This window comes from Aquarana catesbeiana, linkage group LG13 (genome assembly GCF_042186555.1).
Source record: "Aquarana catesbeiana isolate 2022-GZ linkage group LG13, ASM4218655v1, whole genome shotgun sequence".
Lineage (NCBI taxonomy): Eukaryota > Metazoa > Chordata > Amphibia > Anura > Ranidae > Aquarana > Aquarana catesbeiana.
The window spans coordinates 30,292,658-30,318,471 of NC_133336.1; the positions used below are offsets into that span (position 1 = coordinate 30,292,658).

Sequence of the window (25,814 nt, forward strand, 5' to 3'; positions counted from 1 at the left end):
ATGCAGGGAGTCCAATAAGTTGCGAAAAGGCATTGCGAGTAGTCTGGTAGCACTAACAACATGAAAGGAGATTTTTTTTTTTTTTGCAAGTAAGCTTATATAGGATTGGCAAAATAATTGTATTGATATTACAATGATGATGTTATAAAATGAAAGCGTATGCTGTGACTATAGCTACAGTCCTTTAACCAAGGCCTGAGAAGAAAATCCTGGGATTATATTGTCTGCAGGTAGAAGGAAGCATATCCTCAGTTTTCTCTCTCCCAGTGATCACTCACTGGAGCTGTACATTATAACTCCCGAGAAAGCATGCTGATATCTGTAAGACAGCCAACAACATACAGGCAACAGTATTTATCTCATGGTGCCATCCATCACTCAGCTTCTCAAGACAGGGAATAGATGTTGACATTGGATGATGCCTGCACCTAAGATGATGCAGCCTCTTTGGGAGAGGGGAGGAAATAGGCATTCTTAGACCCCATGCACACTATTAGATTTTCTGCAGATTTTTGTCTTCAGATTTAGCAAAACCTTATAATATGAGGTCAAACGCTAAGTGTTTCAATTGTAGTGCAGGCCCTTGCACTACATGGTTGTGTAAATCTGAAGACAAAAATCTGCAAAAAATCTAATAGTGTGTATGGGGCCTTAGTGTTGTGAACTCTGTGAGAGGTGATCATTATCTGCAAGGGTACACTTGTCATGATTATCTACCATTAAATATACTAACTATATCATTTAAAAGCTAGGTTATCTTTAAGTATATTCTGGTGCCCTATTTTATAAATGTTTAGTGTTACCTGACCAGTATAGGACCAGTGCCGAGTTTACATCCCCCATGTTCTCTGGGCGTTACCACCCATAACCCCCACCCCAGACTGCTGTATGTCCTCTGTGGAACAATTGACCTCTCTAGATTACTTTATATACTCTGTGTATCGTCTGATTATGGTAGGTGGTCACAGGTTACATAGCAGAGGTACAGAAATCTTGGGAAGGCGGTCCCATGTTACACAGCAGATATACAGGGCCTTGCAAAAGTATTCACCCCCCCCCCCCCCCCCCTTGGCATTTTTCGTGTTTTGTTGCCTCACAACCTGACAACCTGGAATTAACATGGATTGTTTGAGGATTTGCATCATTTAATTTACAGAACATGCCACAACTTTGAAGATGTTTTTTTTTATTTTTTAATTGTGAAGCAAACAACAAATAGGACAAAATAACAGAAAAAGTCAATGTGCATAACTATTCACCCCCCTAAGGTCAATACTTTGTAGACCCACCTTTTGCGGCTATCACAACTCCAAGTTGCTTTTGATAAGTCTCTATGAGCTTGCCACATCTTACCACTGGGATTTTTGCCCATTCCTCCTTGCAAAACTGCTCCAGCTCCTTCAAGTTGGATGATTTGCGCTTGTGAACAGCAATCTTTAAGTCTGACCACAGATTTTCTATTGGATTGAGGTCTGGGCTGTGACTAGGCCATTCCAACACATTTACATGTTTCCCCTTAAACCACTCAAGTGTTGCTTTAGCAGTGTGTTTGGGGTCATTGTCCTGCTGGAAGGTGAACCTCTATCCTAGCCTCAAATCACACACAGAGTGGTACAGGTTTTGCTCAAGAATATCCCTGTATTTAGCACCATCCATCTTTCCCTTAACTCTGACCAGTTTCCAAGTCCCGACTGCTGAAAAACATCCCCACAGCATGATGCTGCCACCACGTTTCACTGTGGGGATGGTGTTCTTTGGGTGATGTGTTGGGTTTGCGCCAGACATAGTGTTTTCTTTGATGGCCAAAAAGTTCAATTTTAGTCTCATCAGACCAGAGCACCTTCCTCCATACATTTTGGGAGTCTCCCACATGCCTTTTGGAAACTCAAAACACACCATTTTGTTTTTTGCTGAAAGTAATGGCTTTTTCCTGGCCACTCTGCCATAAAGCCCAACTCTGTGGAACGTACAGCTTATTGTTGTCCTATGTACAGATACTCCAGTCTCTAGGTGGAACTCCTCCAGGGTTACCTTAGGTCTCTATGCTGCCTCTCTGATTAATGCCCTCCTTGCCCAGTCTGTGAGTTTTGGTGTGCGGCCGTCTCTTGGCAGGTTTGCTGTTGTGCCATGTTCTTTCCATTTGGTTATGATAGATTTGATGGTGCTCCTAGGGATCATCAAAGGTTTGGATATTTTTTTATAACCTAACCCTGACTTGTACTTCTCAACAACATTGTCCCTTACTTGTTTGGAGAGTTCCTTGGTCTTCATGGCAGTGTTTGGTTAGTGGTGCCTCTTGCTAAGGTGTTGCAGTCTCTGGGGCCTTTCAAAAAGGTGTGTATATGTAATGACAGATCATGTGACACTTAGATTGCACACAGGTGGACATCATTTCACTAATTATGTGACTTCTGAAGGTAATTGGTTGCACCAGAGCTTTTTATGGGCTTCATAACAAAGGGGGTAAATACATACGCACATGCCGATTATCGCTTTTTATTTCTGAAAAATAGTTCTATGCATATATTTTTCTAATTTTACTTCACCAACTTAGACTATTGTGTTCTGATCCATCACATAATTCAGATTAAAAAAACATGGAACTAAAGGCTGTAATGTAACAAAATGGGTAAAAAGCCAAGGGGGGTGAATACTTTTGCAAGGCACTGTAGAACAATTTTGGGGAGGGTGTCACATATTACACCATGGAAGTACATAAGTCTGGGGGAGGGATACAGGAAGGGGGGGCAATTCTGTCATGGATCTTCATCATCTAGGTCGTCACTTTCGTCTGTCATTTCCTCATTTTTGATTCCCTTCTGCTGAACAAACTCTTCAGTCAGTCCAGCCTGTCGAAGAGTGTGAGTGAATTTACGCTCTGCTTCTTTAACCGCAGATCCCTGGAGACAGAAAGCATACTGGCAGGTCAAACTCATAGGGGATATATAAAGGATGAAAGTGATTGTCCCACATCACATTGTCCTGGACTAAACCTCTCCCATTTACCTTAGAGACTTGTTCAAATAGGAACGCTCTCCTTCTCACCCGGCTCTTCATCTCCTCCAGCTCCTTCTCATATTCCTGACTTCGCTTCCGATCAGATGCTCTACAGAGACAGGAAAGACATCTCTATTATAATCAATACTCTGGACTGATCATTACAAGGTAAAGTTTGTAGTTTTTGGGCTCAGTATAGCAAGGTTTAGTTGGTATTAGTCAAATATGGACTCATCATTAAGGCTGGGTTCACACCATCTTCGCATGTGGCTAACAGCAGGGGTCCTGTGTGTCCCCATTCACCGTCTCAGGTCAGATTTCAGACAGAATTTTTGGCTGAATTCGGACCTGTAACGGACCAAAAAGACATACAGGGCTCCTTTGCAAATTCACACCAGAACCGCAGCAGAGATATGTGAACCGACTCCATAGAGAGCCAGTCAAAATCTCCTGCTATTGCGAATTGGATGCGGGAAAAGTTGGAGTTTGTAGTGTTCAGGTATGGACTCATCACTACAAGGAAGGGTTGAAGGTATTCAGGTCTTGACTCATTATTACAAGTTGGAGTTGGTAGTGTTCAGTCATGGACTCATCATTACAAGGTGGGGTTAGTTGTGTTCAGGTGTGGACTCATAACAAAGTGGAGTTGGTAGTGACCCGGTATGAAATCGCTATAAGGAAGGGTTGATGGTATTCAGGTTTGGACTCATCATTACAAGGTAAGGTGGGGGTTGGTGGTGTTCAGCTCAGACTCATTTCTAGATAGAGTTGGTAATGTTTAGGTGTGGAATTACCTATTTATTATTTTAAATTACTCTGTGGGGTTGATTTACTAAAACTGGAGAGTGCAAAATCTGGTGCAGCTCTGTATAGAAACCAATCGGCTTCTATTTTTTTTCTTGTTGTTTGTCAAAGCTTAAAGTGATTGTAAAGTCTGTTCTTTTTCTATTAAAATAACAAACATGTCATACTTACCTGCTCTGTTGCAGTGGTTTTGCACAGAGCAGCCCAAATCCTCCTCTTTTCTGGTCCCTGGCTGGAGGTCCTGGCCCCTCCCTCCTGCCAAGTGCCCCCACAGCAAGCGGCTTGCTATGGGGGCACCTGAGCCGAGCTGCAGCTCCGTGTATCCATTCAGACACCTCTATCTCCTGATTGGCTGAGTTTGATTGACAGCAGCGGGAGCTAATAGCGCCGCTGCTGTGTGTCAGACAATCAGGAGGGAGAGTATGGGACGGCTGAGGCATTTGTGGACATCTCTGGATAGAGAGGGGGCTCAGGTAAGTATGAGGGGGGCTGCTGCACACAGAAGGCTTTTTATCTTAATGCATAAAGATAAAGAACCTTCTGCTATTACAACCACTTTAAGGCCCCTTTCGCACAGGGACGGTGGGGGCTTCGGCTTTAAAACGCCTCTATTTTTAGCGGCGGTATTCGGCCTCTAGTGGGGCAGTTTTAACCTCCTGCTAGCGGCCGAAAAAGGGTTAAAACCGCTTGCAAAACGGCGCTATGCCAGCGATATAGCCGCGCTGCCCCATTGATGGCAATGGGCAGGAGCGGTGTATACACCGCTCCAAAGATGCTGTTTGCAGGAGTTTTTTTTCCCTCCTGCCAGCGCACCGCTCCAGTGTTAAAGCCCTCGGGGAGACACAGCACCGGCAGTTTCAGGTCGGTTTGCAGGCGCTATTTTTAGCGCAATAGCGTCTGCAAACCGCCCCAGTGTGAAAGGGGCCTTATTGCACAAGCTGAAGTTAGAAGCTGATTGACTCCCATGCACAGCTGCACCAGATTTTGCACTCTCCAGTTTTAGTAAATGAACCTCTCAGTGTGTCATATTCTCTTTCCTCCAGTTAGGCCTAAGGCCTGATTCACACTGGTACAGGTTGCAGTTTGCATATTGCAGGTGCATTTTGCGTTTTTTCAATACACATCTTTAAACCATTGAATTCTATGGAACCAAAAAAACAGAAAAAAAAAAAACCCTGGCCCTTTCCATAAAATGCACAGATGTGAACTACATCCATAGGAAACCATGTTATATGGACTGTAGTGTGTTTCTGCAAAACTGTAAATGCACTAAAAAATGCATAGGTGCGAACCAGGCCTTAACCGCACCACAACTTTCACTCTCATTCTGCTAGTCAAAACTTTGTAGAATTCACCTCCGTAACATCTCTAAAATTCGCCCCTTTTTAACAAATGAAACCACCAAGCTCCTCATTCACTCCCTTGTTATCTCTCGCCTTGACTATTGCAACTCCCTTCTCATTGGCCTGCCTCTCCATAGGCTCCTCCCCTCTTCCGTCTATCATGAATGCTGCTGCCAGAGTTATCCACCTTACCAACCGCTCAGTGTTCTCCAACCCTCTCCTCCAATCCCTACACTGGCTCCCAATCACCCAGCGAATTAAATTCAAAATACTAACCACAACATACAAAGCCATTCACAACTCTGCTCCGAGCTACATCACAAACCTTGTCTCCAAATATCACCCAAATTGTCCTCTCAGTTCTTCTGAAGACCTCCTACTCTCAAGCTCTCTCGTATCCTCTTCTCATGCTCATCTCCAGGATTTCTCCAGAGCCTCTCCCATCCTCTGGAACTCGCTACCTCCACCCGTCCGGCTATCCCCTACTCTTGCTACCTTCAGGCAATCCCTGAAAACTCATCTCTTCAGGGAAGCCTATCACGTCTCCAACTAATCTCCTACCACTTCCACCAGCTCATTCCCCACAGTTACAACCTTTTGTACCACCTGACCCACCCTATTAAACTGTAAGCTCTTCTGAACAGGGCCCTCTTAATCCTCCTGTATTTTATTGTATTATAACTGTATTGTCTCCCTTTTATATTGTAAAGCGCTGCGTAAACTGTTGGCGCTATATAAATCCTGTATTATAATAATAATTTAACCATTTGCTGGCCTATCTACTGTACAATGACATCAAATGAGCTGAATGCTATACAAATTGGAACTTACTGGTTCTCTCTCAGCTTCTGTATGTTAGTGTCTGCCAATGGTTTATGTGGATCCATAGCTTTGGCACGGTGGGAGATGGAGCGCTGCATGCCCAGAGATCTTTGTCTGTGTTTCTGCAGCCACTTTTCCTGCTCTGCACCCTTGTGCTCTCTGTCTTGTAGTGAAGATCTGCAATAGATTTCTAGATATATAAGCTTATAATAACAGTCAATGGCATTCCCATTTCTACAGCTCTGACATAGAAATTTCACAGTTAGATGATGTGTGGGGGGTTACAGATGGAGCAGAATGAGGAAATGACTTTCCCACTCCCACCCTGGGATACCTGATAGAGGCTTCCCTCCTCTTGGTGCTGTCTGTTATGTACACTGGCAGGGTGTTGGGTGACAAACTGGACAGATGACGGTAGGGTGTGACAGGGTGTCGGTCTTCATCCTGCAGATACAGAGAGAAAAGGTAACATGCCATGTGATTTAGAAGCACCCCATCTTACTCTTATACAAAAAAATGGTTTAAAATGTGTGTAATGTTATCCAGCTCTGCACCCAAGCCAAATGTTCCCACTCTGCCTTGAACGCTAGGGGCAGGTGGCAAACTGAGCCGTCTATGTTAGAAAGTGGTTAGCACTTACGCATAGCAGAACCCAACCACGGCACTACCTGCCTGGAGTTTGCATGTTCTTCCTGTGCCTGTGTGGTTTTCCTCTGGGTACTCCTACTTCCTCCCACACTCTAAAGACATGCTGGTAGGTTAATTGGCTCCTGTCTAAATTGGCCCTAGTATGTATACACTATATTGTCAAAAATATTGGGATGCCTGCCTTTATACGCACATGAATTTTTTGGTCCAAATCATTTGGTGGTGGTGGTGGTGGTGGGGGGGGGGGGTTATGGTGTGGGGTTGTTTTTCAGGAGTTGGGCTTGGCCCCTTAGTTCCAGTGAAGGGAATCCTTAAGGCGTCAGCATACTAAGACATTTTGGACAATTTCATGCTCCCAACTTTGTGGGAACAGTTTGGGGATGGCCCCTTCCTGTTCCAACATGACTGCACACCAGTGCACAAAACAAGGTCCATAAAGACATAGATGAGCGAGTTTGAGGTGGAGGAACTGGACTGGCCTGCACCTCATCTCGATAGAACACATTTGGGATAATTTAGAGCAGAGACTGCGAGCCAGGCCTTCTCATCCAACATCAGTTCCTGACCTCACAAATGCGCTTCTGGAAGAATGGTCAAACATCCCCATAGACACACTCCTAAACCTTGTGGACGGCCTTCCCAGAAGAGTTGAAGCTGTTATAGCTGCAAAGGGTGCGCCAATTCAATATTGAACCCTACGGACTTATGCCCCGTACACACGGTCGGACATTGATCGGACATTCCGACAACAAAATCCATGAATTTTTTCCGACGGATGTTGGCTCAAATTTGTCTTGCATACACACGGTCACGCAAAGTTGTCGGAAAATCCGATCGTTCTGAACGCGGTGACGTAAAACACGTACGTTGGGACTATAAATGGGGCAATAGCCAATAGCTTTCATCTCTTTATTTATTCTGAGCATGCGTGCCACTTTGTGCGTTGGATTTGTGTACACACGATCGGAAATTCCGACAACGGATTTTGTTGTCGGAAAATTTTATAGCCTGCTCTCAAACTTTGTGTGTCGGAAAATCCGATGGAAAATGTGTGATGGAGCCCACACACGGTCGGAAATTCCGACAACAAGGTCCTATCACACATTTTCTGTCGGAAAATCCGACCGTGTGTACGCGGCATAAGACTGGGATGTCATTAAAGTTCATGTGCGTGTAAAGACAGGCGTCCCAATACTTTTGGTAATATAGTGTATGTAGGAATGTGAGTTAAGGACCTTAGATTGTAAGCTCCTTGAGGGCAGGGCCTGATGTAATCGTACAATATATACAGTATCTCACAAAAGTGAGTACAATCCTAAGTAAAAATGTCCAAATTGGGCCCAAAGTGTCAATATTTTGTGTGGTCACCATTATTTTCCAGCACTGCCTTAACCCTCTTGGGCATGAAGTTCACCAGAGCTTCACAGGTTGTCACTGGAGTCCTCTTCCACTCCTCCATGATGACATCACGGAGCTGGTGGATGATAGAGACCTTGCACTCCTCCACCTTCCATTTGAGGATGCCCCACAGATGCTCAATAGGGTTTATGTCTGGAGACATGCTTGGCCAGTCCATCACCTTTGCCCTCAGCTTCTTTAGCAGGGCAGTGGTCGTCTTGGAGGTGTGTGTGGGCAGAGCCCTGCACGGCCGTGCTGATTTCAAAAAGCGACAGCTAGTATGGGGAACTTCTCCCCAGTACTGCTGTCACAGGGAGTGCGGGGATCGAGCAGTGCCTGCAGCATTGGGAACATATTACACGTTCCACCCTAAAATCAGGTGGACCATATAACATGTTCCCAAAGGTGAACTTATCTTCTAAGAAACCAGCTCTGGTCACTTTACCCCCGGACACTAGGATGTAAAAGGACAAGCTGTGGTCACCTTAGATCCAGACCAGGCTGTACAGGGGCTGACTGTGGTCACAGGACAATCAGGAATTAAGGCTGTAGAGGCCCTGGATGCGGTCTCACCTGTTCATTCTCGGAGTGGCTTGGTTTCTTTCTGTGTCGCTGACGGGATGTGCGTAAATTGAAGGGTTTTGTCTGTGTAGGTTCTCTGACTTCTTGCCTAGAGAGAGAGAGTTTCTGAAAGTTTCTGTAAAGCGCGTGGAAGTCTGGGACGGCCGGGTTTGTGCGCGGCTGGAAACTGAGACTCTGTTGCAGAAAAGCGAGGTGCTGCTTTTTGCATTTCAGGGACGTTCTGGAATTGGGGTCTCTGATGTGACGAGTTAACGTTACCGGAGCAGTGGAACTCTGCAGCAAATCCTTTGCTCTTAACTGACTATTAATCTTTCTTAGAAGTTCTGCTTCTGCGGTAGAAACCAGATATATTTACATTCAGAGGTCTGCAATGTCATTATTACTATAACACTATAGTTACACAGTAGGTGAGGTTGAAAAAAAGACACAAGTCCATCAAGTCCAACCTATGTGTGTGATTATATGTCAGTATTACATTGTATATCCCTGTATGTTGTGGTCGTTCAACACTATGGGGTTGATTTACTAAAGGCAAATCCACTTTGCACTACAAGTGCACTTGGAGGTGCAGTCGCTTCAGATCTGAGGGGAAGATCTGAAATGAGGGGAAGATCTGAAATGAGGGGAAGCTCTGCTGATTTTATCATCCAATCACGTGCAAGCAAAAATGCATTTTTTTTATTTTCCTTGCACCCCCCCCTCAGATCTACAGCGACTGCACTTCCAAGTGCACTTGTAGTGCAAAGTGGATTTCCCTTTAGTAAATAACCCCTTATATCTTTACACATCCCATACAACAGACTCCCTCTATAGAGCCCAATACCCCAGAGTATAACATGCTATTCCTTCTACACCCAAGATCCTATACACCAGCTTGTCAAAGGTTTTAAAAAAATCTTTTTGTACTAATAAAATGTAACTTTTTCTTACATATGGAATCATGGTAGTGTGAAAGTCCTAAAATAGTTTTTAGTTAGGGTTGGTCTATTCTGATATTCTTCTATCCAATACAGTGGGGGTTATTTACTAAAGGCAAATCCACTTTGCACTGCAAGGCGCACTTGAAAGTGCAGTCGCTGTAGATCTGAGGGGGACATGCAAGGAGAATAAAAAAACAGCATTTTAGCTTGCACATGATTGGATGTTAACCGGTGCCCGACCGGCGCACGCTGATGTACGTCGGCAGAATGGCACGGCTGGGCAAATGGGCGTACCTGTACGTCCATTTGAATTCCCCGCTGTGCCATTGTGTGCGCGCCGGCTGGGAGCTCCGTGAGTCGGGTCGCGGGTCCCGCGGACTCGATCGCCGCGGGGATACCCGCGATCGCCTCACGGAGAGGACGAGCGGGGAGATGCTGATGTAAGTAGCATCTCCCCGTTCTGCCTAGCGACAAGAGTCACTGATCACAGCTCCCTGTTATCGGAGCAGAGATCAGTGACGTCACACACACAGCCCATCCCCCTACAGTTAGTAATCACTCCCCTAGGACACACTTAACCCCTCCCCGCCCCCTAGTGGTTAACCCCTTCACTGCCAGTGTCATTTACACAGTAATCAGTGCATTTTTAATAGCACTGATCGCTGTATAAATGACAATGGTCCCAAAAATGTGTCAAAAATGTCCGACATAACGTCGCAGTCACAATAAAAATCGCTGATCGCCGCCATTACTAGTAAAAAAAAAAATTATTATTAAAAATGCCATAAAACTATCCCCTATTTAGTAAATGCTATAACTTTTGCGCAAACCAATCAATAAACGCTTATTGCAATTTTTTTTTTTAACAAAAATATGTAGAAGAATACGATCGGCCTAAACTGAGGAGAAAAAATGTTTTTTTTATATATTTTTGGGGGATATTTATTATAGCAAAATGTAAAAAATAATGCGTTTTTTTTCAAAATTGTCACTCTTATTTTGTTTATAGCGCAAAAAATAAAAATCGCAGAGGCGATCAAATACCACCAAAAGAAAGCTCTATTTGTGGGAAAAAAAGGACGTCAATTTTGTTTGGGAGCAAGGTCGCACGACCGTGCAATTGTCAGTTAAAGCGACGCAGTGCCGAATCGCAAAAAACGCTCTGGTCAGGAAGGGGGTAAAATCTTCCGGGGCTGAAGCGGCTAAAATCAGCAGGGCTTTCCCTCATTTCAGATCTTCCCCTCAGATCTACAGCGACTGCACTTCCAAGTGCACTTTCAGTGCAAAGTGGATTTTGCCTTTAGTAAATCAACCCCCGTATCCTTCATAGAGCTGAAAAATCCCAGGGTATAATAGCCTTATGCCCCGTACACACGAGCGGAATTTCTGTCGGAAAAATCTTGGATGGTTTTTCTGAGGGAATTGCGCTCAAGCTTGTCTTGCATACACGCGGTCACACAAAAGTTCGCTGAACTTTCGACCGTCAAGAGCGTGGTGACGTACAACACTACGACGAGCCGAGAAAATGAAGTTCAATGCTTCCGAGCATGCGTCAAATTTGTTTCCGAGCATGCGTAGGAATTTTGCGCGTCAGAATTGGTACAGACGATTGGAATTTCCGATCGGAACTTTTTCCGACCGAAAAATAGAGAACCTGCTCTCAATCTTTTGCTGGCGAGAATTCTGTCATCAAAAGTCCGATGGAGCATACACACGGTCTGAGTTTCCGACCAAAAGCTCACATTTTTGCTGGCGGAATTTCCGATCGTGTGTACGGGGCATAAGGCTGGGCTTACACCTGTAGAATTGAATTTTAAAAGATGTCATTTTCAGAACATTTATTCAGTTGCCCTAAGCTGGATACACACTATACAATTTTCTGTAGATTTTTTCCTTTAGATTTACCAAAACCATATAATATGAGGTCAAACCTTAAGAGTTTCAATTTGTAGGCAATCAGGCAGGCCCTTGCACTACGTGGTTTTGGTAAATCTAAATCAGACAACAAAAGTTGTATAGTGTGTATTGGGTCTAAAGCCCCGTACACACGATCGGACTTTCCGACAACAAGACCGTTGATTTTTGTCTGAAGAATGTTGGCTCCAACTTGTCTTGCATACACACGGTCACACAAATGTTGGCCCAAAATTTCCGAACGTGGGAACGTGGGAACATGGTAACGTGGTGACGTGCAAGACGTGCGACGAGCCGAGAAAAAGGAAGTTCAATAGCCAGTGTGGCTCCTTCTGCGTGATTCCGAGCATGCGTGAGCTTTTGTGCAATGGACTTGTGTACACGCGATCGGACTTTCCGACAACAAGTTTTGTTGGCGGAAAATTTGAGAACCTGCTCTCAAACATTTGTGGGCGGAAATTCCGACAGCAAATGTTCGATGGAGCCTACACACGGTGGGACTGTCTGACAACAAGCTCACATTGAACATTCCCGTGTGTACGCAGCATTAGAGTTAAAGGGGGACTATTCAACAATCTGTTATGATCAGAACAAGCAAAAAAAAATCAAAGGACAAGGATAGAAACTTTTTGTCAAATCTAATAGAAACAAATACATTTTTAATGGTCAAATTCACTCCCGGCTGAGAAAAATCGTCACTAGTCTTATACGTCTGCACTTGTCAAAGTTAATCTGGAAGTAGAAAATTTGTTCTATGAAAACTGACACATTAACATGGTAGTCGAAAAAGAAGTAATTTTAAATGAGTCCAATCTATGAAGAGACCATTGAATGGTCAGACGATCAATTTTTATACTTTCTCATCTGAATGAAATTCTACGGGTATAAGGTCCACTTAACTCAATACTCCTCAGATCTAATACACTAGCCTCTATAGAGCTCAATACCCCCAGAGTATAATACCCTTCCCCCTCTACTCCTCAAATCTTATCCAATACTCCGGGGTGTAATACCTTGGCCCTCTACTCCCCAATTACATTAAGGAAAACCCTGGGTATAATACCCAACCTCTCTACTCAATATATCCTACAGAGTAGCAGCCTCTACAGAACCCAATATCCTTACTTTTTATACTCTGCCCCCCACTGCTCTATGGACCCTCTATGTTAGCATACTATATACCATTGAATGGTCACATCTGAACACATTTCTACAGGTATCAGGCCAACTTCTACTCCTCAAATCGAATACAATAGCCTCTATAGAACACAATACCCCAGGGTATAACACCTCATCCCCCTACTCTGTAGGCCCATGTTCTGATCCCTGAGTGGGGTGGCAGAAAAGTACCTGCTGAGATCTCCATCATCCACTCCATCATCCAGATCTAATACAACAGCCTCTATAGAGCCCAATACCCCAGGGTATCATAACCTGTCCCTCTACTCCCCAGATCTAATAAACTAGCCTCTATAGAACCCAATACCCCAGGGTAAAATACCCTGTCCCTCTACTTCCAGATCTAATACACTAGTCTCTATAGAACCCAATACCCCAGGGTATCATACCCTGTCCCTCTACTCCCCAGATCTAATAAACTAGCCTCTATAGAACCCAATACCCCAGAGTATCATACCCTGTCCCTCTACTCCCCAGATCTAATAAACTAGCCTCTATAGAACCCAATACCCCAGGGTAAAATACCCTGTCCCTCTACTTCCAGATCTAATACACTAGTCTCTATAGAACCCAATACCCCAGGGTAAAATACCCTGTCCCTCTACTTCCAGATCTAATACACTAGTCTCTGTAGAACCCAATACCCCAGAGTATCATACACTGCCCCTCTACTCCCAGATCTAATACAATAGCCTCTATAGAGCCCAATACCCCAGGGTATAATACCCTGTCCCTCTACTCCCCAGATCTAATTAAATAGCTTCTATAGAACCCAATACCCCAAGGTATAATACCTCACCCCTCTACTCCACAAATCCATTAGCCTCTATTAAGGACAAAGCCCCTGGGTATAATACCCCAGAGTAGCCTCTACAAAGACCAATATCCTTGGATTTAATACTCTGCCCCCACTACTCTATGGACCCTCTAGCACACTACATTCATGGGTAACCACTACAGCAGACTGGATAGTGCAGAAGGAACGTTACCTCTAAGCCGATCACTGACTGTTGGGTCCAGCACAGATTTGGGAATGGGTTTGATGACACTCTGGGTTTTTTGGGCCGGGGCTGTCACTGGACGCTCACATGACTTTTTCCTCTCTTCTACTAGGAAGTGAAATGGTTTCTGCATGGCCATCAGCTGCTCTTTTCTTCTCTGTATGTCAGACTTCCTGCGTTCATCTTGTTGCTCCATGATGTCATTGTAGAGGGGAAGGAGGACTTCTGCTGGAATGGGCTGGGCCCGGAACTTCTTATAGCATTCAATATCCTCCTCCTTCATGTCATCCTCAGGGTCAGCCCAGTCCTGGGCTCTCACCTTCTCTCCCCTTTCTGCTTCCCGCAAACTCATCTGAAATGGTTTGGGCACCGTGATGGTGAATGCGCTGCGGCTTCTCCTGGGTTTCGGCCTCGTGTTGGCAGCCGGGCTGGAAGAGAAATCAACAGCTTTATAAACCAAGTGGAGCCAAACACAAGTCCTGGTCTTTGTCACGCAGATCATGTCACAGGAAACAGAACCTGTAGACATGCAATCGCTTACCTCTGTAGGCCCATGTTCTGATCCCTGAGTGGGGTGGCAGAAAAGTACCTGCTGAGATCTCCATCATCCACTCCATCATCCAGACCGGCCTGGGATCGATATAGACTGGCCAGTTCCTGCAGGTAGAGCCTGTTTCTGCTTTTCAAAGAATGCAGAGTATCCAAGAACTGCCGGTCCTCCTCATCAGAGTGTCCACTTCTTTCAAAATCATCATCACCAGCCATGTCCTACAAGAGAGGTACATACATTAGATGGGTGCAGATATTGAGGGATATATACATATGGTAGGTGGTGGTAAACAGTAGATAGGGTAGACATGGTAGGTGGTGGTAAAGAAGGGACCATATCAGGGGTCTCAAACTGGTGGCCCTCCAGCTGTTGCAAAACTACTAAGTCCCATCATGCCTCTGCCTGTGGGAATCATACTTCTAACTGTCAGCCTTGCAATGCCTAATGGGACTTGTAGTTTTCGCAAAAGCTGGAGGGCCACCACTTTGAGACCCCTGGCAGTAGGTGGGGGTAAATAGGGATATATATGTATATATATGTATATATATATATATATATATATATATATATATATATATATATATACACACACACACAGCAAGTAGGAGTTATATATTGTAGGTGGGGGAGGAGAGGTATATACAGTAGATAGGTGGGGGTAGAGGGTAGGTATGTAATGGTACGGAGGGGCAAATAAAATATGTAGTTGGGGGGTAGAAAGGGGTATTTTATACATTACATAGGTGTGAGTATAGAACAGTGTTTCTCAACTCCAGTCCTCAAGGCGCCCCAACAGGTCATGTTTTCAGGCTCTCCATTAATTTGCACAGGTGATTTGATCAGTTTCACTGCCTTAGTAATTACTACAGCCATTTCATCTGAGGGAAATATTGAAAACATGACCTGTTGGGGCGCCTTGAGGACTGGAGTTGAGAAACACTGGTATAGAATATATACAGTAGGTAAGTTGGGATATATATTAATGAAAGGAAAGTCCAGATGGCTGCACACCAAACTGAGATCCAAATTATTATTATTAATATACACGATTTATATAGCGCCAACAGTTTACGCAGCGCTTTACAATGTAGAGGGGGGACAGCACAATTACAGTACAGTTCAATACAGAAGGGACAGGAGGGCCCGGCTCGTAGAGCTTACATTCTAAAGGGAGGGGGTGGTGGTACAAAAGGTAATCGATGCGGGGAATGATTTGATGGGGGTGGCTCGGGGACAGTTGTTAGGTGGGTGTGGGATAGGCTTCCCTGAATAAGTGAGTTTTCCTAAAGGTGGACAGTTTAGGAGCTGATCAGATATACCGGGGCAGGGAATTCCAGAGGATGGGAGAGGCTCTGGAGAAGTCCTGAAGGCGAGCATGAGAGGAGGTAACAAGGGAGCTAGAGAGCAGGAGGTCCTGGGAGGAGCGGAGAGGACGATTTGGGCGATATCTGCAGATGAGTGATAAGGTTGGAAATAATAGGTTGGAGTTCTACTTAAGTTGTTTTTCATTTTATGTATAATATGTGCGTGTCAGTTGTAAGACGTAGCTTAAGTCTTTCCAGATGTGTCCAGCGTCATGTATGTTGAAATTATACTGCTTGTTACCTTATATGGAAATTTGCTGAAATATGCGATCCTGTAACCAGTCTATAAAAAGCCCCAATAAAGAGCCGACAAGTTCAGTTGATAGTACGGGACCTTTAAGGCTCGGAGTTGATATACAGAAACTTTCTGATTCTGTGTCTTACTTCTTTAATAGAGCTAAATTTGGCAAAGCAATATAAACTAGAAGCAGTTAAGTTGAAAACTGCACTTATCATTTCTGGCGCCCGGAAGTAGGGACACACCGATGAAACTTCAAGAGGTGGATGAATTGGACTGACGGAACAAAAGCACAGGCATTCCGGGAACCACAGATTGAAAAACCTGGCCAGGTAAGAAAAAGCTTTATTTTTCTTATATTCTGTGCTCCCCTGATTTGTGCCTATCCGTTCTGTCAGTTATGGTTCTCCTGGTTTTAAAACACCAGCCTCTGTAGTGGTGAGTCTAGAATTACTGCATATTGTGGTTTATATTGCTGGAATTAATTGTTGTTTTGTTTTCTGTCTGTCTTGTTGAGAAAGTGAATGAGCCTTGCCTAGGTTGGTATGAATTGAAAGAATATCATCCCAATGAGCAGTAGAATGCGTCCTTAACCTCGCAAGAGGACTTTGGGGGTCTGCCGCTTAAGTTTGATATTCAATTTAATTCATAAACCATAGACGGGTTGAAAGTATAAGCCCTGTCTGCTCCATAAAGCAGGGATAAGAGTGTATGAGAGGGATTCCCAGATACAGGGGGAATGAGGTCTCCATAAGCCCGGAGATCTAGTCGGTTACCTGGTCACTTAAAGGAATGCTTGTATATGTTGTAGCTGTCAGTCTGGTCATAATATTTGTCAGTTGGCTAGCATATAAAGTAATTCGATTTCAGAAATCTCATCCTGGAGAGGTTTTTAGTATTCTGGCACCCTAGGAGGAAGGCAACGAGGAACTAGTGTAGCTTTTTTAGTATTTTGTATTGTACACTAAGTGTCCCACACGCTACCTAGGCACGGACTGTCAGAATGGGCCAGCAGAACACGAAACCCCGTCAGGGAATTGTGGCGCATTATACGGTACCACAGATAATTAAAAACATCTATGGGAAAGATGAAGCGCGGGACTTAAAGGATGTCCTTCGTAAATTTAAGGTGAAAGGAGCAGCGGGTTTAGACCCGGATGTATGGAGTGAAATAAAAAGGGACAGACAAGGAGAGGTGTTAGAGAAGCAATGGATGCGTCAGGTTCAATGCTTAATTAAGGTCTCAAATAGAGCGAAAGAAGAGGGGTGGAAATATAATCCAGATTGTGATGGTTGGGATATGAAAGATAGAAGAACAAAAAATGTTGAAATTTTAAATAATCTTAGTTCAACCATCCCACCCCCATATACTGACATAGAGCAAAATTCGCATAAGCCAGGGTTATATCCTGTACTTGAGGGGAGAGGATGGGTTTGTCAGGTTTGTGGAACACAGAATCCAGAATGGGCAATAGAATGTGTGCATTGTGGGGCACAAAAACCTCATTCAGAAACTGTAGCCCCCGTACGCACTGATACACGCATTGTACAGGTAAATAATCCAGAATTTGGACAAGCAGCCCATCCAAACGCCCCACCTACTATTACTCGTAGGATGCAAATAAGGACTTGGAAGCCTTGGTCAGCAGACACTCTTATGGCATTAATACAGAGCGCCCCAGACCCGGTAGCAAAGCCAGCTGCTTTCTGTAGATTTGTGACACAGTTAATGAATACACATGAAGCAACCTGGCAGGATGGGGAGGATTTATGCAGACACAAAATGACTCTGACCCTGTTTAACCAGTTTATGACTGAAATAGGTCCGCACCGACCTGCAGACCGAGCTGACGGGGATGGCAATCTAGAGGCAGGACATGTCAGACACATAGACTCAAGGGCCCCTTTTATTGTTAGATTAGAAGCTTTCTGTCAGACAAAACAACAGGAGAGGGGGTCCATATCACCCATGAAACAAATGCCAGGACAGACTGTATCAGAATTTTACTTATCTATGGAAAGTATGATGGCAGATGAGGGATTGGATTTGGCTCTGCCAGTCACGATCCGAGCCTTCAATAGACAGTTTATGGAAGGATTAAATCCACAGATAAGTGAAAGACTGAAAGCCTGCACACCAGAATGGAGGGCAATTAGAGATAGAGGGTCGTTGTTACAGAAGGCACAAGGCATAGAGGCGGACTTAGCAGAAACCAAAGGGAGGAAACATCATGCAATCAATGCGATTGTGGGTCCCCAAGAGCAAGGTAGAGGTTCCTCTCGCAAACCCCTTATCTGTTACTACTGTAACAAGATTGGTCACATCAGACGCCACTGCAGGAAAAGAATAAGGGATGAAGGAGATGAAGGTGTTGATTCTCCAGTTAATCAGAGAAGAAACCAGCCCAGGGGCAACAACAATAATGGTGACATAAGGCGACAGGGAGATGATCCACGGGCATGACTCGCCCCGGTTTTAGAAAGATCCAAAACAAAGATGCTTAAGACCACTATAACGGTTGGTAATAAGAAAATTTCTTGTTTAGTTGACACAGGAGCTTCACGCTCGTTACTTTCTGATTCTGAACTACTCCCTGAGCAAGAATCACCTGACACTATATTGATAACTGGATATGATGGCATTTTAGCCGACGCCCCGCTGACAAAACCTCTAAAAGTTAAAATAGGGAACCACATGTTCCTTTCACGTTTTCTGGTATCTAGAGGAGCCCCCACTAATTTGCTAGGAGCTGACATTTTGCAGAAAATAGGAGCTAACATTACCTATCACCCAGATGGTACTGTCACCTTAGCTATAGGGGATAATCAAGAACACATGGAGATGTGTAACCTGATACAATACCTGGAGGAGGAATCGGAACTGTCCGGTCCATCTCCTCCAGATTTGGATCAGATCTTGTCATCCCTTCCGGAAGAACTATGGGAGAAACATCCAGCTGATGTTGGACTTTTGCCCATACCTCCGGTTACCCTACAGCTGATTCCAGGAGCAGTGCTTCCCCAACAAAAACAGTATCCACTCAGTGCACCCCAAGAGGCAGCCATAGAAATGCAGGTCCAATCCTTGTTAAAAAGTGGAGCTCTAAAAGAGGTAAAATCACCGGCGAATACTCCTTTGTATCCGGTTAAAAAGAAAACAGTAGCCGGTAGTCCGGTTAAGTACAGAATGGTCCAAGACCTCAGAGCAGTCAACAAAATACTAGCCCCGATGACACCTTTAGTACCCAATCCACATACGTTATTGTCACAAATACCATCAACCAGTATGTACTTTACGGTTATAGATTTGGCCAACGCTTTCTTTTCCGTCCCGCTTGCGGAAGAATGCCAACCATGGTTCGCATTTTCCCTCAAAAATCGACAACTAACCTGGACACGCCTACCTCAGGGTATGGCGCATTCACCTACCTTGTATTCGCAAGCATTGCAAACGGTGTTGGGAGAATGGGTACCACCAGATTCCTGTGTGTTGTTACAATATGTGGATGATTTATTGTTATGCTGCCCAGACAAGGAAACTTGTTTGGCTATCACCCTTAATTTGTTGCGATTTTTGGCAGAAAAAGGTTGCAAGGTTAATAAGAAAAAGTTGCAAGTGTGTCAGAAAAAAGTTATCTTTTTGGGACATTGTATATCACAGGGTACAAGACATCTCACTGAGGAGAGGGTTCAAGTGATAAAGGGAATGTTACCCCCACGTAATTTCAAACAATTGCGTATGTTTTTAGGTATTGTGTCATATTGTAGACAATGGATACCACATGCTAGCGCTTTGATGCAGCCATTATACGATTGTTTGAAAATTGTACCGTATGTGCTTACAGAAGTAGCTTATGAGTCGTTTGTCACTTTGAAAAGGTTATTGATTTCTGCCCCGGCTATTGGTATTCCAGATTACACCAAGACATTTCATTTGTACATTGCTGAAATCACTGGACACGCCACAGGTGTTTTGACACAGGCACATGTAAAACAAAGACCCGTTGCTTACTTTTCAGCAGCATTAGATCCAGTGTCCAGAGGTTCACCGTCCTGTGTACGGGCGGTAGCAGCGGTGTCGATAATCCTAGATAAGTCATCAGAGATTGTTCTAGACAATCCGGTTGTAGTGCATACCACACATGACATACATGCAATCTTGTCTCAAGTACAGCCCAAACACATTTCCATGGCTAGGCAATTAAGGTTACAGTGTACTTTACTCTTACCTCCAAATGTCACTTTTCAGCGCTGTACAACCTTAAATTTGGCCACCTTTTTGCCTCTTCAGTCACCAGATTTGGCAAGGGGGAATAATAGTGCTAATAAGGAAGGAGATGAGGAAACTGACACCCTTCTGTTTAAAGAGATAGATGAGCACGATTGTTTTCAGCTCATGGAACAGGAAACAATGGGATTCCCACATGTTACAGATACACCGATTTTAAACGCTGAGCACACTTTGTACATAGATGGCAGCAGGTTTGCTGATGACAAGGGTAAATATCACACAGGGTATGCCGTAGTGACTGATACACAGGTGATTGACGCACAGCCCTTACCAGCCCACATGTCAGCACAAGAAGCAGAATTAAAAGCTTTAGAACAAGCCCTAGAATACTTAAAAGGACGAGAAGGGAATATTTACACTGACTCTGCCTACGTTTATGGCGTAGCACACGATTATGGCCATATATGGAAGGCTAGAGGTTATCTGACAGCAGCAGGTACACCTGTAAAACATGGAGAAGGGATTAAGAGAGTCCTGAACAATCTTCAAAAGGTTAAACGAGTGGCCATTATGAAGATCGCGGCACACACGAGCGCAAAAACAATTGAGGCAAAAGGAAATGCATTTGCAGATTTGACTGCAAAACAGGCAGCTCTAGGGGAAGGAAGCCCTGAGACCTTAGCAGCGGTAGAGGTGAGTATCCCAGAACCAACATGGCAGCAGCTGAGTAAATTACAGGAGCAAGTAGGGGAGAGCGAGAAAGATAAGTGGGTCAGAATGGGAGCAGCACCAGACCTTGACAATGTATGGAGGGAAGGAGGCAAAGTATGCCTGCCTGCCTCTCTGTACCCAGCAATGGCAGCGGCAGTTCACCTACCCACACACGTCAGTTCCAATTCCATGTATAGGATTGTGAACCAAGGATGGCTCGCCCCTGGATTCAGTAGTACTGCAAGAAACTACTGTGCAGCCTGCCAAATCTGTCTCCTGAATAACCCAGGACAGAGAGTAAAAACCCCACGGAAACACCAGGTTCGGGCCCAATACCCCTTCCAGAGACTGCAAATTGACTACATACAAATGCCTAAGAGCGGCCCCTTTGAATTTGTCCTCGTGTGTATCGATTTATTCTCGGGTTGGCCCGAAAGCTATCCAGTAAAATCAGCCACAGCAAAAGCCACAGCCAAGAAACTGATCACTGAGTTAATACCTAGGTTTGGTCTTCCTGAAACTATAGAATCAGATAGGGGGACACACTTTACAGGAGAAATCATGCAGAATGTGATGACCATGTTAGGAGTTCAACAAAGTTTCCACACCCCTTATCATCCACAGAGTTCAGGATCAGTGGAAAGAGTAAATGGGACAATAAAGTTGAAAATACAAAAAGCCATGCAAGAGTTAAACAAGCCATGGCCAGAATGCCTGCCTTTGGCTTTGTTCTCTATAAGATACACTCCAACAGGGAAAACGGGATTATCCCCATATGAAATACTTTTTGGGAATGCACCTAGATTAGGTCTATACTTTCCACAGAGTATGCAATTGCAATGTGATAGTTTGACTGCATATGTGATACAATTACAACAACGTCTAACTAAGATCCACAAAAGTGTGTATTCTTCTCTTCCAGACCCTAACTCAATAGCAGGTACACATACACTGCTACCAGGAGATTATGTATATGTTAAGAAACACACAAGAAAGACATTGGAACCTAGATTTGAAGGTCCTTATCAAGTGCTTTTGACCACAGCCACTTCAGTGAAATTGGAAGGAAAAGCAGCCTGGATCCACGCATCACACTGCAAAAAGAGTCTTGAACCAAGAGAAACAGAATGAAGATCCTTCTAACTATGATAATAGTGCTTGAATGTTTTCAAATGTTTGTTTATACATGGACTCCGGGTATCAATGTAACAGTTCATGAAAATAGTACTGATCTTAGATGGGTAAATCAGGATAAGAGTATAACACAATATCCTTACTACGAATGGTATACGGTAGGAAATTTCACGGTGTCAGGACAGGAGGGTCCTTTTTATATGATGCAGAATATGGAATCACCAGTAGTGTGGATAAAAGCTAAATCACAAGCACAAGTAAACATAACTTTCCATTGGAGGGACAATTTAACATGGCCCTTTAATAACACACCACATAAATGTCATAAGTTAGGTCCATCTGAAACATGGAGAGAAGTAAAAGACAAATTACTACAGTTACTTAGAACTCCGAATTCAAAAGAATACGAGATAGCACAGAAGGGAAAAGGTCCTAGACCAGCAAGGGGAAGTGGGCAATTCAATCTAATAGGTCCTCTTAGTACCAATCAATCTGCAACTTATATTTGTACAGCATGGTATTTTGTACCAGTAAGGAAATGGGAAAACACAACAGGAGGATATATACAATGGCAACATTATGGTTTCAATATAAAAATAGAAGACGCTCTACCCACCATCTTCGAATCCTCTGTATTAACTCCTATTCCTAGATCTTGCAGAAATGTTTCGGTATCACAACAGAAAACAAAAATCAAATTTAATGTAACTTTTCCCCAGCTACCAGAATGTAGGTATCGCCGAGAATGGTATGATACAGTTCTGGGAGCTGCAGGAACTGGAATGGGAATAATGAATGGGATACAGATGGAAATGATACAAAATAAGTGGAACCGTGCAGGAAGTCACATAGCTGATAGTTTAATAATTACAAGCAAATGGTTACCTACAACATTCGAAACACAAATTAGCCAGGTACAATTAACTAAATATCTCAATATTATGGTTAATCACACAGCACTAGCCAGTCTGGAGTTGTGGAAAGAAAATCAGGAGTTCATAAACATTACTCAATGTGCTTTTTCTACACTATCTTATCACATTCAAATTAATAGAGCTCGAGATGAGCTACGATTAGGGAATTATCGCACTTGGATGAACTATTTCAAGGGTTTAAATTTAGAAAGTACATGGTTTGAAGTACCAGGAAAAGAAGTTGAATGTGAGGAAAGATGGTGTGCTGGAAGGTTTGATGTATACAAAGTGGAGGAGGTCCAGGTAATGTGTAAGTTAATAGTGATGCCACTCCTGATAGGAAAGGATCTACCTGAATTTTGGTATCCTGAGATTTATGGACACTATGTAGATACACAAAACATGACTCATGATCTAAGTCTATGTGCTAAAACTAATAAGGGAATAGTCTGTGGAAGAAGTTCTCCAGTCTATGAACCTTGCTTATTGAAACATCAATCTAACATATGTAAGTTTCAGAGACTACCAGCAGGTGTAGGAAACAGATTTATGGAGATAGGACCACAACATATTTGTTTAGTCACAAATGATCAGGAAACTATGGAAAGTTTAAATAAAACGGCCCCTTTTTCAGGATGCGTAAAGAATGTTAAAATGCTTAAATGGCAAAATGACACTTTCCTTTTTGAACCAGATGCACATAGAATATTTAATCTAGAATGGACGGTAGATAATCTTACTGATACTACTCCTTTTATAATATCATTAGAGCCCTTACAGCAAATCTTAAATGAGTCCGAAATACTTAGAAAACACATAGAGACACAAGAACATACCCTTCAAAATAATCTAATATCTGCGGTTATAGATAAAGGGAAATTAATACATTTATCCTCACAAATAAGAGATGAAACAACACATCATTGGTATGATGTATTTGCTGGATGGTCACCCACTGCTACGGCAATTTTTAATTGGATGCTCAATCCGATACTTATTCTAATTTTAGTTTTTGTACTGCTTACCGTGATAAACTGTTGCTTATATAGGAAGATTAAGGCATGAACAGATAGAATGGAAAGAGAAAGGTATTAGGAACTCTAATGACAAAAAGGGTAACTTGACATCACCCCTTTTCTATTCTCTTTGCTTATAAGATGCTGGTATGGATTTGAGGGATGAGGGTAAATAAAGAAGACTTATCCTCCTCTGACAACCCGCGGTCAGGGATAGCACTCTTTGAAGTATCGGCTGTTCACTTGTTTGCAAGGACCCAGAATCGTGGAGGGGATGATGTCAAAGGGGGAAATTGATAAGGTTGGAAATAATAGGTTGGAGTTCTACTTAAGTTGTTTTTCATTTTATGTATAATATGTGCGTGTCAGTTGTAAGACGTAGCTTAAGTCTTTCCAGATGTGTCCAGCGTCATGTATGTTGAAATTATACTGCTTGTTACCTTATATGGAAATTTGCTGAAATATGCGATCCTGTAACCAGTCTATAAAAAGCCCCAATAAAGAGCCGACAAGTTCAGTTGATAGTACGGGACCTTTAAGGCTCGGAGTTGATATACAGAAACTTTCTGATTCTGTGTCTTACTTCTTTAATAGAGCTAAATTTGGCAAAGCAATATAAACTAGAAGCAGTTAAGTTGAAAACTGCACTTATCATGAGGTTGGTGATGTAGCTGGAGACAATGTTGTGGATGGCCTTGTATGTTGTGGTTAGCATTTTGAATTTTATACGGTGGGGTAGGGGAGACAAGGGATCAAGGGAGACACGACTTACATGTTTCGCACACGAAAAGCACATTTTGTGTGCAAAACATGTAAGCCGCGCCTCCCTTGCTTGTACATGTAGTGCTCCTCATGTTCTTCATGGTTTCATGTGAATAAAGGCGTTTGGATCTCAGTTTGGTGTGCAGCCATCTGGACTTTCCTTTCATTATTGCTTCGGCTGTGACTGGTTGAGCACCCTGCAGGGAGGAGGAGATCATGGTGTTGGAGCCGGCTGTGAGCAGTGTGGACCTTTTGTTTGGGGTATATATTGTTGGGCTCAACAGGTGGAAGTATAGAGGGGTATATTTGGTAGGTAAGGCTATAGAGCAGTATATACAGTAGGTAGGTGGGGGTATAGAGAGGCAAATATGATAAGTGGGGGGTATAGAGAGGTATATATGGTAGGTAGGTGGGCATAGGAGGCTGTTATAGAGAGTTAAATATGGTAGGTGGGTGTGGGTATAGTGGGGTATATACAGTAGGTAGGTGGAGGGTATAGTGGGGTATATACAGTAGGTAGGTGGAGGGTATAGTGGGGTATATACAGTAGGTAGGTGGAGGGTATAGAGAGCTAAATAAAATAAGAGAGGTATATATTGTAGGTAGGTGGGGGTATAGAATATAGAGAGGTAATATACGGTAGGTAGGTTAGGGGTAAAGAGAGGTAAATACAGTAGGTGGGTGGGGTCTATAGAGGGGTATATACGGTTAGTAGGTAAGTAAAGGGTATAGAGCGGTAAATATGGTAGGTGGGTGGGGTTATAGAGAAGTATATATGGTCTGTAGGTTGGTAGGGGGTATAGAGAGGTATAAATTGTGGGGGGGGGATATGGAGAGATATATACGGTAGGTAGATGGGGGGATATATACGGTAGGTAGGTGGAGGTATGGCTAGGTAAATACGGTAGATAGATGGGGGTATAGGGAGGTATAACTACGGTAGGTCGCTCCTCTTCTTCTATGTTCTGCGGCGTCCGTAAGGTTATGAGTTTCCATGGTGACCAATTACCTCCTGCAACCAGGCGGAAGTCAATAGACGCCATGTTGAAATTGGGCAAGGAATAGGAAAGTGGCGCACCGACGTCATTAGGCAGCGTCTGGATCGAATGACAGGTGATGTGCAGAGGACGCTGTGCAGGCTCATGTAGTATATCCGATATTCTTCCCCGACACTCTCCACACATCGAGACCTGATCGTGTCCACCCAACCAGAGGAGCTGACACTCTAACGTCCCCACAGTCACACACTATTATATAGCATAGCTCTGACATATTCCATAGTGCTG

General features: G+C 43.6%; 2 protein-coding genes across 4 annotated transcripts in view; one reads left to right on the forward strand and one right to left on the reverse strand.

The window, feature by feature from the left end:
• Window positions 1-1,066: 1,066 nt before the first annotated feature.
• FAM161B (FAM161 centrosomal protein B) lies at window positions 1,067-25,630 on the reverse strand. Of its 2 annotated transcripts, none has more exons than XM_073610776.1 (8): window positions 25,538-25,630; window positions 14,150-14,376; window positions 13,597-14,036; window positions 8,586-8,923; window positions 6,301-6,410; window positions 5,976-6,143; window positions 3,007-3,106; window positions 1,067-2,900 (listed from the first exon to the last, which is right to left on the reverse strand). In XM_073610776.1, the coding sequence occupies exons 1-8, from the start codon at window positions 25,613-25,615 to the stop codon at window positions 2,757-2,759; spliced, it is 1,605 nt and encodes a 534-aa protein (XP_073466877.1). In that variant the 5' UTR covers window positions 25,616-25,630; the 3' UTR covers window positions 1,067-2,756. The 2 variants fall into 2 exon arrangements, with proteins under 2 accessions (XP_073466877.1, XP_073466876.1); XM_073610775.1 differs by having other exon boundaries at window positions 25,467-25,613.
• Window positions 2,846-25,814, forward strand: part of COQ6 (coenzyme Q6, monooxygenase) — a 49,865-nt gene continuing 26,896 nt past the window's right edge. The window contains exon 1 of one of the 2 annotated variants that reach the window (XM_073610779.1): window positions 2,846-3,165. The gene's annotated coding sequence lies outside the window, so the exon portion shown is untranslated. Of the gene's footprint in view, window positions 3,166-25,540; window positions 25,642-25,814 lie in introns of those variants that run through there. The other variant, XM_073610778.1, reaches the window with a different exon arrangement.